Raw genomic sequence first — 15,324 nt, forward strand, 5'->3', positions numbered from 1 at the left:
GTGTGTGTGTGTGTGTGTGTGTGTGTGTGTGTCAAATCTCTCAATTTTAAAGAAAGATAGTTTTTCACAAGGAAAATAACTTAAACCCAGTCCTAACACTAAGGCCTCATGAGTCACTTTGACCCGAGAGCAGCAGGAGGGTTTCATTGAATCAGATTCATCTTTAGTAAAATTGGTTTGTTGATCAAGCTTAGACATATTAAATTAAACAATGTATTTGCTTCATCTTGACACAAAAAAATAAAAGGCGCGTGGAATTATTTTTCCTCAATTTTAAATGCGTTCAACAAGTAAGGTTTCCTCTTCTTTTTATGTATGAAATAGTTAATCAAAGAAAATTTGAATGTGAGCCAAGATATGTTTAAATTAGGCTTTTTTAAACTTATTAATACCAATTTTTGTGTTGAAAACATATTTTTTGTAAATATTTTTGGCAAGAACACATGTCCTATAAATTCACAAGAGAACATTCATTTTTATGTGTTTGTTTTTTAATAAAATTTTAGCAAATTGAAAAGACGTTCTTTACTTTTGCTTTATTTTGTGGCATTAGTTCAGGTTACACTTTGACCTCCTGCTAGAGACTGTAGGTTTTGCAAAACTACAAAACTAGTTGTGAAAATGAAAAAAAAAAAGGATGAGCAAATAAAAGACAAAAGATTTATCATAGTCCAAGATCAGATTTTGTTTATTTTCAATCACATACATATACTATTTGTACATACACAGTTCCTTTAAAATGTTGTGTTTACAGCAACAGCTTTCAGTTTTTTTTAATTTTGTTTGCGTTTATTTTGCCGTTTTTTTTACTTTTTTATTTTATTTTTTCGGACTTGAAACGCTATAGTCTGAAGCTTTTAAGATCAGCGTGAACCAGTTACAGTTTCTTTTTGTTTTTCAACCTGACAATGTCAAAGGGGTAATTCGTTAAAACAGCACGGAAGTAAAAGAAACGAGAAAGGAGTCTGAAAAGATAACAACATCACCTGATTCAGATGAGCTATACAGAGTTTTCATCGGCGGAGATTTGCACAGTTAAAGACTCGAAACGTCGTCGCATCACCTGACCCTCTGCAGAAGCTTGCCTCCCTGTCTGAGTGCAATAAAAGGTTTATTGCGTCGTTGGATTGTTAGTATTTACAATGGACTTCTGAGAGAAAAAGTGACCATCGGTAAGGTGGGAATCACTAGTAATGAGTCCGATGAGTTTAAAGTACAAGACATACAGTATCCTAAATTGTGACAACTACTTTACCTTTTTTTAGTGTTCGTATTTGCGTAATATTATGGCTAAAATGACAAGTCAGTCATCTTCAGATTACAAACGAACATCTGTTGGATAGATGTGAACTTCATTGGATATGGTACAAGAGATCTGATAGACAAGGCCGTGGGAACTGAGGGTGCTCAGGGTGCCACAGCTTCCCAATGGGTGAAAAAAACTCAAAAATAATGAAATCTAAAGGGAATGAGTGACATAAATGTTTTCACTAGTGTTGTGTAGGCTTATAATCCATTTATATTTTGGACTCAATGGCAGAGATGAACTTCCTGTTTTTGGCGTAGTTCAGTTTTTCTCGCTTTTTACGCGTTAGCACAGCACCTTGTTGTGTAAGACCACTTCCCACGGCAATGCTTCGAGACCTTCGGGACAAACAGAATCGAGATGGACAGTTTTTCCTCGTCTGGTGGTTAATGAGACTGAACATCAGCACGTGAACGACTCCCAAACGCACAGCTGCACTCACTTCTCTCATTAACATCAACGTCTTCAAAGCAGTCGCGCAGACGTCAGGTTGAATTGAAAATATCCAAATGTCAGATCACATCAAACTGTTTTCGTGTGGCGTGCTGGTTCATTTCAAACAACGAGCAGAGCAGCGGTGTCGTTTGTGGAAACCGTTCATTTCTTACATTCAGCGTTTTTTACGCTCCTTCAGACGCATTAACCAGAACCCAGGAGCACCTTTGATCACAACAGAATTGTCTGGAGGGACGTCAACAGTTCACATTCAGAAAACGAAGGTGGGGAAAGAAACACATTAAGACCTATCAATAGTTCTAAGTGAGCAGGAACATGTTGGATAAAAGAACATGGTTACATGGGTCAAAACGCCCCTGTAGAAAAAACTGCAACACTACTGTGTGTATCTGTGGTTTATATATATATATTTATATAGGAGCCAAGTTCAACTGAGATATTTCATCAAACATTTGTATTTTTTTTAAACACAAAGAATTTCAAAGCTGCACCCTGTTTTTGAAGGATTGCCCTGGCCCAGACCCTGAACAGAGAGCCAAGCCTGCCGTAGCTTATTCTGGAGACGAGACGCCGACCTCAGTCGCCCTCAGGAAAAAATAAAAAACTGTGATTTCGTTTTTTGGGGTTCCTTCCCTCTTTACGAGCTGCAGGCTAAAGAGTGTTAACAGTGTTGCCGTTTGGAGGAGGACTGTGTGTATAATATGTTAAATGGTACGTAGAAGTGTGGGGATTTTCAAGAACATACAGATGTTTCATTATCTGTAAGCATTAGTGAGGAATTTAGTTTAGAAATGATGCGTAAATTATGTTTTGTTCAAACTAATACAGCCTACAGTTGTTGATGAAGTGCAACTTCTCAAAGTAAATCCAAATAATCAAATTAATAAGATATTTTTTTCTTTACTTTTCTGCTTTGTGCTGTATTTAGAATTCAGATTTTTCAAATCAGACAAACTGTGGAAAGATTTAGACTGAAATAAAAATAGTTCAGTTAAAAAGTATTATTTTTTATTATTATTTTACTTTTTTCTGATTCCACAGTACATGTTGTAGGACTGATCGTTACACGTTTTTGAAACATCAGAATTTTAAATGATTGTATTTAGATCTACCTTAATTTAAGAAAACCTCTGAAGCATTTAATGTTTTTCTTTTCTGTTTGAGCGCGAGACTTACGTTTATTTAAAGTTACGTTAAAAACTTAAAAATCTAGTGCTTCAAACTGCACTGCTTAAAGTGAAATGTAAATACAGGCAGAAAAGACAAGAGGCTACCTCTTGTCTTTTCTGTCTCCTAAACCGGTGGTTTCCAGAGTGGCAGAGACTCGTGCAATCATCACTAATGAGACATTTAAAAGAGCCTCACCAACCGTTTTATTGTCAATTTGTGACGACTGATTTGGTCTTTTTGCAACAGTTGGAGTCTAAATTTAAATGGGCAAATATGATTTCGATTCCTTTGAATCCCCAAATTTGGGAACGACTAATGTCCCTTTTTTTCATGTTAGTGGAAAATTGTGCTAGAAAGAATCTAAAGTAGCAAACAAACCAAAACATTAAAAAAAGAAATGAACTGAATGATGCACTGTGAGAAAATATGTTCTGCATCTGCACAGACCCGCGACCCAAAAAGTGCATGCATCTATTCCCTGCATCCGCAGTGCTTCACTCCAAAAGGCACTTGCCATATTCAGATTTCACCCGTCAGTATAAAGAAACGAAGGAGCTGCTGAGGAATCCAGCTGTCAGCATTAAAAATAAAATTGCATTTAAATGCTGAAAGATTGTTTTGATGATGAAATGTGCAAGTTTCTTTTTACGTAACGTGTTGCTACAAAGTTAACACTCGCCTCGCCTATATACTCCTTACTGTATCACTTTTGTCTTGTTTAGTTTTTTTTAAGGAGTCAAATAAAAGGAGACAACCCCCCCACGGTGAAAGGGATTTCCCCTCTGCATGTCTCCAAAGGGGCAGCGGGGCAGCCTGTGGGGTGCTGGAGGGACCGTTTCGGGAGGCCTTTCAAACACAGTGCACAATCCGAATTATTTATTTCTGTGCGCCCTTTAAGTCCTGACCTCAATTCTGATTAGAAGTCTTTTTTTATCCCTTCATGTCAGCAGTGGAGTTAGTTTACATTGTACATAAACAAAGTCCTTATAGAGACCTTTTTTTTTACTTTTAGCATACAGTGAGATTTAAATCTAACCATGCACGACTACAGCGATAGGCAGGAGCAACCGAGGTGGACAGAAGTGATGTGGCAAGGTGTGCGCTAGTTAGGAAGCCAATAAAAAAATAAATAAACTACACAAACTCCCAGTGTACTGGCCATCAGTCCCACTCTGACTGCCCTTCAGCTGGACAGAGTTACAGTATTTACATGGAGCTGGAAACATATCTGGCAACCTAACATTTAAGATTGTGGATTGGATGGGTGGGAAGTGTTAAAAACAACAAACAAAAAAAAGGCAATGCTATTAAGTAGAGAACCAGGGAAAGCTTGTTTTTAGCAGGAGTGGTGAGCACAACGGAAGCCCACCTTGCCACAACGTTCAACCGTAAACGCTGTTCAGGAAAACCAGAAGCCAGCCAAAATGCACTTTAAAGGAGATGCAAGTCGAAGCACTCGGTCGTTTTTCATTTGGAAGCCATATACAAGATTTGCAGCAAAGCAACTAGATGATCATTAACATTATATCTCAGCTCATCGGCTTCATTAAACACCACTGCTCTTGTGAGTGACGATGCACAGGCTTCATCGGTTTTCCAATTATTACATAATTGACATTTTCATTCAGAACATATTCATCTTTTTGTATTTTTATTATCATTTTTTTGAAATTGTTTTAATTTGAAAGTCGTATTTGTTGGGTTCTTCACCGCCGGAAGAACACGGGGTTGCGCAGGCAGGCGGATAGTCACCTGCAACACCCCAGGGGTCCCGCGGAGGTCTCCAGGCTGCTGTCGGTGTCTGAGGCCAGGGTCTGGTCGGTGGACATGGAGGAGATGTCGTTGATAGAGGAGGAGGGAGGGAGGCTCTCGCTGCTGTTCACGGCTGCACCTGTGCTACGGGAATGAACAGCAGCAGAGGGGGTCAAAACGGAGAAGAGCGACAAGGCAAGCAAAAATAAATCAATGAATAAAAGAGATTTTTTTATTTTTTTGCAAGCACACACAGAAGGCACGGTGAGATGAACTGTTGGGCGAGGACAGGAACAATATTGAAAGCAGCCGAGGGACGACGCTGCATAAAGAGGAGAGGGGGGCTGAGGTTTGGGTCCAGTGAGCTCCACAGGAAAATCATTAAAGACTGCAAAGATTGAGCAGTCTGCAGCGTTGTTGTGAGCACTTAAAATGTCATCAGTAAGTTCTTTTGTCGACATTTTTGTTGTTTTATATCTTTATGAGAACACCACTTACTCTTTGCTATACTGGTGCAAGTCAGTTTGTAAGTTATTGAAATAATATTTCAATTTCCAGGTATTGATCTTGGTGGGAAGTCAGAAGCAGTCAGCAGAAAACACTTCATTTAATCTGCTAGGCCAGCACTTAATTATTCAGAGATCCAAGAATGCTTCAAGGAGACTCATCCTGCTTTTAAATCCTTCTTTTTCACAAATCATTCAGTTGGGGTCTATATAAAGTGGAACTGCAATGCTTTGGTCTGAACTCCTCCTTTTTGTAGCTCCACAAGCCCCTCCTTCACCCCGTTCTGAGGTGTGTCTCAGATCAACTCGCTTTGAGGCTGTCTCTTTAAATCCAAACGAGGTGCTTCACACCCCGCCTCCCTCCAGCTTCCAGAGCGATTCATTCTGGTTTGATAGAGGGGTTTACAACTATAGCGCAGAAATGTTTTATTTAAGTGTTTAAGATGGGTCCACATGTTGGAGCCAGAGTCTGACCCAGTGCCAGAGGAAAATAAAGACAAACAAATTGTAGTTGGTATTGGCAATTCTGTTGCAAAGCGATGGCTCTGTTGTGGATAATGAGCAAATAATATCTTACCTGTAGCTCTATGAAGACCTCCACTTGGAGAAATATGTCTAATCCTGAGGGGTCTGATGAGCCAGTTGCCAGCTAGTCTATGTGGAGCTAAGACCAATGTGAATCGTTGTGGTCTCAAATCTCAAACAATTTTTCAAGTGCAAATAGTGGCAGCAGCAGCTAGCTGTACCACCTCTGGGGCACTTCCTGCAGTAATATTACAACACTTCTGTTTAGTGTAATGCAAAAATAAATAAATAAATAAATAAAAATGACAGAACATAAAGGTTTATAGCATTTGCATGAAGCGGTATTTTTGAGGTAAAGTTGGTCTTGATGAGTCAGTAACTGATAAGTCTGTCAGAACTAAACTCTGTTTCTTCAAACTCAGAGGTGATGGGAGGTCAAATCTGTTTTTAGATGTTTTACAAAACAGGAAGTGTCTGAAGCAAAATCAGTGTCAAAAATCTTTTTGTTAGCGTTGATCTGTGCTGCCACTTTAGAGGAATCAGCAGGGTTGGAAACCGAGCTGTGCTTTTTGTCCCTGTCGAGTTTCCGTAGCTTCCTGTGGAAGAAGCGTGCTGCAGTAAAACTGTCTGATTTCACATCTTTTTTATCTTCTCTTTGCTGAACTCTGAAGAATATACTGTAAATAATATTTGAAGTTATAACTTCAATCACATTCCTATGACATGTTCAATGTTAAGTTAGCATATGCCAATCATCAGCATAGTTGTTATTGTACACCCTTTATTAGGCATGGAAATATATAAATCTGTGTTTATTTATATAAAATAAACCACAAACAATTAAGTTTTAAGAGGAGCAAAAGGCATCAGTGATCGTTTTGTAATCCCATCACAGCACTCAGATTGAATCATGAATTAAAGATTACAGCACAATTTACAACAGGTAAGATAATTGTTACTAATCTCATCACTGAACGTTTTGAAAGGTCTTAACTATTCCTTTAATTTCCACGAACAGGACTTTTGTTCTTGTGTTGCAACATTTGTAATTCTCCAGCTTGTAGTGTACTAATATAACAAAAAAAGCTTTTGCTTTTTAATTCGTTTTACATATTTTTCTAATAAAAACACAGCCTTATAGCAAGCTGGATTTACTCTTTCTGCATCCAAGATGACTTTTTACTCCATGAGCGTTAAGCGAAGAATTTCAATTCCCAGTCACACACCTGCATAAATATTTTTTTCTCATTTTCCAGCCAAAAAAAAAAAAAAAAAAGATTCCAGAGTGGAGCAGTTACAGTACACAACCCAAATACACGGATTTAAGCGGATTTGTGAAGTTTGTGCTTGTCCCGTATGAGGCAGCAGCTTAAAGTAGATGCAGAAAAAAAACTAAAAAGCTGAAAACAAGGCAGTATCAGCAGCTGGCATTAACTCTTGCAGATACAGAAAGAGTAAATAGAGCAAAATTTAAACTGCAAGAACAGCTTGATATCACTCTTTAAAATGCCAAAAAATACAATAATAATAACAATTATTATTATTATTATTAATTTCCATCACAATTCTGAACCACAAATCTCTATTTAAAATATGAAATGTGGAGTAAAAATAAACAAAGATTCTGATTAAAGCATGATGTTTTCTTTCTGCTTCTCTGCTTCAGTGAAATTCTGTCTGCAGCTCCTGCAGTGTGTCTGAAACACTGAGCAGCAGCAGAACCTCCTTAATTACAAAAGGATGCAGACAAGGAAAAAAATGAAGGTTGTAGCAAGAGATGAAGCAAAATTAGAAGGATTGCAAAAAAATAGTTTTTTAAAACTTATTTCATTCTTTATATAAATGGATTATAAAGTTTAAATACTATTTGAATTTTAAAACCACTAATCGAAGTTTAAACAGATTTTAAACCTTGCTTGTCTTTTCTGACCAGCAGGTGTCGCTGTGCCTAAATAAAAAGCCATTTTTACTTTATTTTTTTATTATTTTTTATGAAATCTGACAGGTTTGTTTAAACATAACTCTTCACTGCCATCTAGTGGTGAACATTAAGAACAGCACATGCTTTCTTATGGAAAATCTGCTACAGTTTAACACTGATTGCCCAGGGGAACTACAGAACCCAAACCTTGAGTTATGATATGTGACACGCAGAAACAAAAACATGCAAAACATTTGTCATCACATATTCTGTGCAGATTGTTTTTTGTTATCATTTCAGTTTAACATATAAAGCACTTGGAACTGAACAACACAGAACTGGAGATGCAAGCGACAAAGACACATGGCCAACAGCACAATGGTACTCTCTGTTAACAAAAGGGGGAAAACTCCAGTAAGGTTGTAGTAAATTCACTTACAGAGCGATTAGGCTTATGCACTGAGAGTACCTGAAGGTGAAGGTTGTCCCTTCACAACGCCATTCTTCGTTCTCTCCTCAAAGTTCATCACTTCTTTATAGATTAATTCTGGCAAACAGTGAGGGATGAAACATCACACAAAGAGGCCAAAACTCAACTGTTTATAACCAAAACATAAAACTTTAATTAGAATAAGCAGGTTATTATACTACTAAGTAATTAGTATGACCTCCTGTTGTGATAAAATGTTTTCTCTTACCTTTCCACTCATCAATTGAGTGTTCTCGTTCATCCAGCTGCTTGTCGTAGATCTGAGGTGGAGGCTGAAGAGTCAGAGGAAATACACCACGTATCAGAAACTGTTCAGATTATCACATGGTAATGATATAACAGGACATTGGGCCTTTAATAAAAACATTTTCCTAGACAACATTTTATTTAATTAGTTTGACCCTGCTTCAGAACTCATAATAATATAAAAAAAAAATTCTGCTTTACTACAAGAACTGTTTCATCTTTTTAAGATGCAACCATGCTTTTTTTTTACTAAATCACTTTTTTACTCCTGAAACATGATTAAAAATAATGAGATCAACAACCTTTGAATCTTTCGTGACGTGTAATTTTCTCTCCTCAGCACAAACTCTCACAGGCTGATATTAAAAAAGGAGATAATTGTTAAAAAAGGGAAAGCAAAAAAAAAGATAGCAGAATTCAGTGCTTGAGATATTTTTTGAGTATATTTATATTAAAAAGACTTTGCATTTTATTTTATTAAGTACGTTTTTGCAACCCGTCTATAAATTCAAAGACATTCTGTGAAAGAAAGTATTCAGAGAGACTAAAACTATAATCCCCAAGAGACAACAAAGTTCCAAATAATAACGTAATGTATTATTGTGATGTTGTGCTTTGTTTTATTGTACTATAATGTATTGTATGGTATTATATTGCATCATATACCATTTTGTGTATTGTATTGTATTAAACTGCTTATTTCTACTGTATATGCATTGTTTACATTTTTATCACATGTATTATAACACATTTTATTATCTTGTTATTATTATGTCTTGTATAGTATATTTTATTACATAGTATCACATCATATGTAATGTATTTACTGCATTGTAAGATAGGCACCAGCTCCCAACAACAAAGGAAATTAGAGGAAAATAAAATGAATGGATCATATAGCATTGAATCACATTGTATCATATTAACATACTGTGTCACATACTGTATCAGATTGTGTTGTATAATATTTTATTGCACTGTTTTGTGTATTGCAGAGTGCAGTATTGTATCATACTGTATCAGATCTTACAGTATTTTTTAGGGTTTGTCCTTTAGTTGAAGTTTGAATTCTGTGTTCCACGTTGATTTCATTTTGAGTTTTTATTTTTACACAGAATCGTTTGGGCTTAAATCAATGCAAAGATGACTCAGTGTAATATAAAAAGGTCAGGACCACAGAAAAATAAGCCAATTATAAATATTTCAGATGGGCAAAAACCAGATTACCTATCTCTGTTTTAATATCTATGACAAATACAACATACTGAGCAAAAAGGTCAGTGCGTGTTGATGTTAAACATACTTTAAAAGCGGTATAAAAAGGAAGAAGTAGGTTATTTACTGTTAGTCAGATAAAAATATTGATTTTCAGAACATTTTATATGACCATGTATGACATCAGACTTTTACAATCAGGATTAAACAGCTGACTGAGATAAGATGAGAACTTTTCTGCTGCGTTGATTTGCTGAGATACCATTTCATCGACCAGGACACAAACGCTGTCTGGCATCCAGTCAAGCCTTCTTATCATGATCCTGGCTCAGACTCTAAACACACACACACACACACACACACACACACACACACACACACACACACACACACACANCACACACACACACACACACACACACACACACACACACACACACACACCACCTCTTCCACAGCAATCCCTCTGATATAACAGTCAGGCACCGTTACAGACTGGCCTCAGCAGGACAGATGTTCCAAAAGTGAGCTGGTCTGTTTCGAACATGGATTTATCAAAAATAAATATAAATTAAAACCGTCTATTTTGTGCTCACATAACATTTTATTTTGTAATTAATCCCTTTTTTCATCTTATTAATTGTGTTGAACCAAATGTGTCCAATACTTTGTCTTTCTGATGCATCTCAATAATCCAGGAAGAAAAAAGAAAGATGAATAGGACTTCTGAACGAGTTCTTTGTTGAAAAAACTTTGTTTCTTCAGTCTGAGGAGTTGCAGGTAAACTGCAGTGCCTCTACATGGTGCACAAACAAGTTAATGACAAAGAAGAACCTGCCCAGAGGACCAACTCAACTCTTTTTTAAAATACTTTGTCATTCGCATTCTAAATGTCCCAATAAACAATTTGCTTCAGCAACAAGCAGAAACACCAGCAGTCTGACACTGTGCAGCCCTTTAAAGGGATCATAAGATGCTTCTGTGACAGAAAAAATAAATAAAAACAACAGAAGTCCTCCTCTCAGACCAGTTAAACAGAAAAGAACCAGACTGAGCTCCGGCAGCACCACTCACCGCCTCCACCTCAGCTGGGTCGTACCACACGTTGATGTACGGGTGCTGCAACGCCTCGTCCACTGATATCCGTTTAGCAGGATCAATGATCAGCATCTTAGACAGCAGGTCTCTGGCCTGGCTTGCTGTGAGTTGAAAGAGACAAAACAACATCCAGCTGATTACAGACCAATAAAGAAAAGATCATCTTATATCACTGAAAGGAAAACTGAAAGAAATATATAACAGTATAAAGCATCCAAATAGTAATTCTACAACTTTTACATGCTTTCATTGATACTTTATTCAGTTTACCTCCCTCAAGCTGCATCTGTTTATTTTTCAGAATTTTGTCATTAACAATGGCTTGAACTTATAAAGCACTTTATCAAGTCAGACTCCAGCATTTCACGCTACAGTCATTCACCCATTCATCCACTGATGGTGAGCTACAAGCTGCCCTGGGCAAAAGCATGTGCCGACCATAACCGAGACATTTTGAAAATAAAAAGTACAACATGTAGGATTAAAATAATGCTTAAAAGCAGGAATTTCAAATGTGCACTAATTAAAAACACTGCTGCCTGCTCTGATGGAGGGAAAAAACAAAAGCAGAATTTCAACTGAAGTCAATTAAAGACCTATCCACAACGGGGGGGGGGGGGGGGGGGGGTTGAAAAGGTTAGAGAAGATGAGTTTGTGATCGGAAGGTTGCTGGTTCAACTCCCCGAACCAACCAACTCCACTGTGAGCCCTTGAGCAAGGCCCTTAACCCGTCAGCTGCTCCCAGGGAGCTGTAATTGGCAGCCCACTGCTCCACGTGTGTTCACATGTGAGATGGGTAAAATGCAGAGAATTAATTTCCTCTCTGTGGGGAAATAAAGGCTAATAAAATCTTTAAAAAAATGATCTAAAAAAGATTATTAATTTCTTTGAAAAAACAAAATAGTAAATTCTGTTTACAATAAAATAATATAAATTTCAAATAAAATGAAAGGCAGCAGAAAGAAGAAAACATCTTATATTATCCGTCCCTTTTTAACCAACAAATAAATTCCAACAATAATATTCTACAAATAACAAACAACAAAACAAAATCAACTCCTTCAAGCAACAGTTTGTATAGATAAGCATTATACTTTGTATGCATTGTATAAAGTGATACTTGAGTAAAAGTCTAAATATCTTATCATAAAAATTCTTCAGTAAATATTAAAGTTTTCTCTAAAACTGTTACTTGAGTAAAAGTCTTAAAGTATCTGATATTTTTTGTACTTATCAAAAGTAAATTTCTGACACAAAATCTATTTAAGTATTAAAAGTAAAAGTAATGAGTAAAAGTGAGCCATTAGATTTTCCAAATGACATTTATTGGGAGGTGACTTCTCCAAAAAAAATTTTTTTTCTAACGGCGTGCAGCTGTGATGGGTTGTGTACTAGGTAATACTGTGTCAGAATGGTATATATTTATACGTCTCATCCAACCACAATTAAATTCACTCTATCCAGGAGACACAATTTATCAGGATAGTATTTTTTTTAAGTAATAACAACTTGGAATAAAATAGGAGTAACAACTTTCTACTTCTTACCTTTTTTAAATAAATGTGGTGCAAAACTGTAATGAGTAAAAGTGAAAAGTACGCTGAAAAATAATTACTCAAGTAAAGTACAGAAAACCAAAATTTCTACTTAAGTACAGTAACAAAGTATTTGTACTTAGTTACTTTACAACTCTGATTTTACTATTTTATATTTCTTTAACAAACCAACTTTTATCATTTTCTGAAACATAAAGCTTGATCTGGCATTTTTCACATCATTGTTCCATAATCTTATTCCTTGGATTGAAGTACACCGTTCCTTCAAACTGGTTCTAAATTTAGGTTTCACAAACATCTCGATCCCCTTAAGACTGCATCAAATCTCTCTCTTAACAAAATCCAATTGGATGTTTAAAGGTAATATATTTTTGTGACCCTTATACATAACCTGTAAAGCATTATAGTCAACCAAATCATGGAAATTCAATAATTTCAATTGATAAAATAATATATTTGATGGGTGACTGTAATGTTTTCTAGTAAAAATTCTTACAGCTCTTTTCTGTAACACAAAAATAAGGTTTGTAATAGTTTTACATGCTTTCCCACAGATTAATTTAAATATTAGAAGTATAACTCTTTGAGGAAAACCTTTGCTATGGTTTATTAAAACATAGAAAAAAAACAATTCAATTCTAGTCTTCATCTTGGTGTCTTTATAAAGGTGAATGCTGTGATTATTCAAAGTAGCTGAAGTTTGTCTAAATAATTGCAGCCAGGAAATTATGTAATTATTGCAACAGCTGCTGTGTGTTTACGTGGTGCTCTGCCATCATTACTGAGGGCTACAGCGCCTAAGATATACAGGAAGTCAGTTTAAAGCAGAGAAATGTAAATTAGACAAGTGCAACTATCATTTGTGTGTTTTGTGAATGACAAAACCAGAGCAGTTCTATAAAACTTCCTCCCACCGTCCTCTTCTTTTCCCCCTGTCTGGTAGGTTGAAAATAAGCAAAGCACAACGAGTTTCCCTTCTGTCTGACTCAGTTCCTGCCTGAAACAAACAGAAGCACTGGGGCTGGCTCTCACACCTTCCCACTCTGCCTCTCGGGGTGCGTTCCCCTTCAACGCTGCCGCTCCAGCAGAGCGCAGCTCGAATACAAAACCAGACTGGTGGGGATTTGAAAGTCAGGAGCTTTCATGTAGGAGCACGGCAACAAAACAGCATTCAGAGGACTTTCTTCTTCATCGCTTCCCAGCTGAGAGAGAAGAGCGGAGACCATGAGCTGAGGTAGAGCAAAATCAGCTCTCGGACTGGGAATTTGAAGACGAAATATTAAAAAAAAACTTTTAAAATTGTTGAAATAGGCCCGGTTTCAGGAAAAACTTCTAAATTACTAACTTGTTTTGTGTGAGGCAGCAAATGTGTAACAGGATATTCAAATGTTTAAATTCTGTATCTTGTTGGGGTGCAACTGTTGTAAACCAGCTGGAGAAAAAAAACCCTGAAATTTTCATTTGGAAACACAATGAGATGGTATTAATAACACATTTTCTTACATTCAGAACAGACAACAAATGACAGCATTTACACAACATTTTATTGCAACTCAGTCAAAAAATGTCTTGATTATGTCCTTAAAAGTGTAAAGATGGTGTTACCACTGCTGTCATAAGGGAGTTTTGTGTGTTTGTGCAGCCAATGTATGTAAAATTGTGTCTAGGTAACCAATGATTTACCTCATAACTAAAAGTATAGCTCATTCCAGAGTCTTTATTTGATTCGTTTAAGCCAATGGGGTGAATTGACCACTATGGTACGGACGCCATATTGGAAGAGGCGGGCTTTCAATGTTAACATTTTATTATGGCTAAATTTTAGTGTAATATTGCACATAAATGATAGTTTTTCAATAGTTAACTTTTGCCCATTAGAAACATCAATCATTGCAGATGTGTGTACCTGACATGATAACGTACTGACAAACATTTCTATCTAATCAAAAATAATGGTTGTTAATAGCAAAAGTTTCACTGATGTGCTGTCATGTTACCACATCAGCTTCACCAGCTCGTCCTCACCCTGAACAATATGGCCGCTCAGTCTGACCATGAACAGTCATGTGATAGTGCTTCTAGCCAACTCATCTCACTGGTTTTTAAAATTCCAGCACACTGGTTAATGAGTTCGAATGCTGTGTTTGAACGCTTTGCTGAAACGAAACAGCGTCTCACCTTTGAGTTTGTTGTGCTCGGAGTCAGCGGGGAAAAGGCAGTCGGGGAAGAGCTTAGGGAAGGTGAGGCCTGCGTACTTTGGTCGGTTCTCCACGTAGTTCCTCACTGTGGGCTGGAGCTTCTTCATGAACTCTGGTGAGGGCGTTCCCAGCTGCTCGATCACCTTGTTCCACTGGTCGATGTCTGGAGCGGCAGGTCAAGGTTCAGAGAAACACACCTGGAGTGTGAACCTGTGAAGTCCACCGCCTTCACAGAAAGCCACTGATTTTAGATTTTATGTTGTGTTTATTTTCATAAGGAAATATGAGGTAATCGTAAAGGCAGCAGACTGAACAGACCTGATGATAAACCTCGATAATACATACATATTTTTATAGAAAATAGAGCCTTCACTGTGTGTGCACCTGTGGAGAACACCTTGCATTCCACTTTCCATCTGACATCAAATATTTGCCTTTTCCTCCCCCCTCTACATGCTGCAAATACCACCCTTAATGTTCTCACACATGGTGCCAGATGAGGCAATTTGCAGCCAAAGCCACAGGAGATGCCTTGACTTCTTCATTTTGCTGAAACGTTTCACACTTCCACCTCTTTCCCTGCCTCCATTAGACGCTGGCTGTGAGCCACGCAGAGCCTCCCCCCTACCAACCCCACCCATCCACTGGCACATGGACGTTTGGTTCACTCAGATACTTTAGGATGTTTTGCTTGTCTCCAGGGTTAACGTTGAGTCTGGTTCTATATAAATCAGAATGAGGAGGTTGCAGAGAGTTGAAGGATACGGTCAGTCCCGGGGAACAGCACTGTTCCTCTAATCACTTCTCCAAAGATGCAGCCGACTGACCACATGTCCACTGGGGACACACACACACACACACACACACACACACACACACACACAC

General features: G+C 37.4%; 1 protein-coding gene across 7 annotated transcripts in view; it reads right to left on the minus strand.

Annotated features, from left to right (window-relative positions):
• Positions 1 to 660: 660 nt before the first annotated feature.
• The window catches only part of mapk10 (mitogen-activated protein kinase 10), a 50,455-nt gene continuing 35,791 nt past the window's right edge, over positions 661 to 15,324 (minus strand). For 3 of the 7 annotated variants that reach the window (XM_014006471.1, XM_014006468.1, XM_014006470.1), the window contains exons 9-14: positions 14,420 to 14,602; positions 10,662 to 10,786; positions 8,675 to 8,728; positions 8,335 to 8,398; positions 8,106 to 8,183; positions 661 to 4,823 (exon numbers count right to left, since the gene is read on the minus strand). In XM_014006471.1, the coding sequence (XP_013861925.1) occupies positions 4,681 to 4,823; positions 8,106 to 8,183; positions 8,335 to 8,398; positions 8,675 to 8,728; positions 10,662 to 10,786; positions 14,420 to 14,602 (647 nt within the window). In that variant the 3' untranslated portion in view covers positions 661 to 4,680. Of the gene's footprint in view, positions 4,829 to 8,075; positions 8,184 to 8,334; positions 8,399 to 8,674; positions 8,729 to 10,661; positions 10,787 to 14,419; positions 14,603 to 15,324 lie in introns of all 7 variants that reach the window. The other 4 variants (XM_014006474.1, XM_014006473.1, XM_014006472.1 and 1 more) reach the window with 4 other exon arrangements.

Source organism: Austrofundulus limnaeus, unplaced genomic scaffold, assembly GCF_001266775.1.
Source record: "Austrofundulus limnaeus strain Quisiro unplaced genomic scaffold, Austrofundulus_limnaeus-1.0 Scaffold36, whole genome shotgun sequence".
In the NCBI taxonomy this organism is placed as follows: Eukaryota; Metazoa; Chordata; class Actinopteri; order Cyprinodontiformes; family Rivulidae; genus Austrofundulus; species Austrofundulus limnaeus.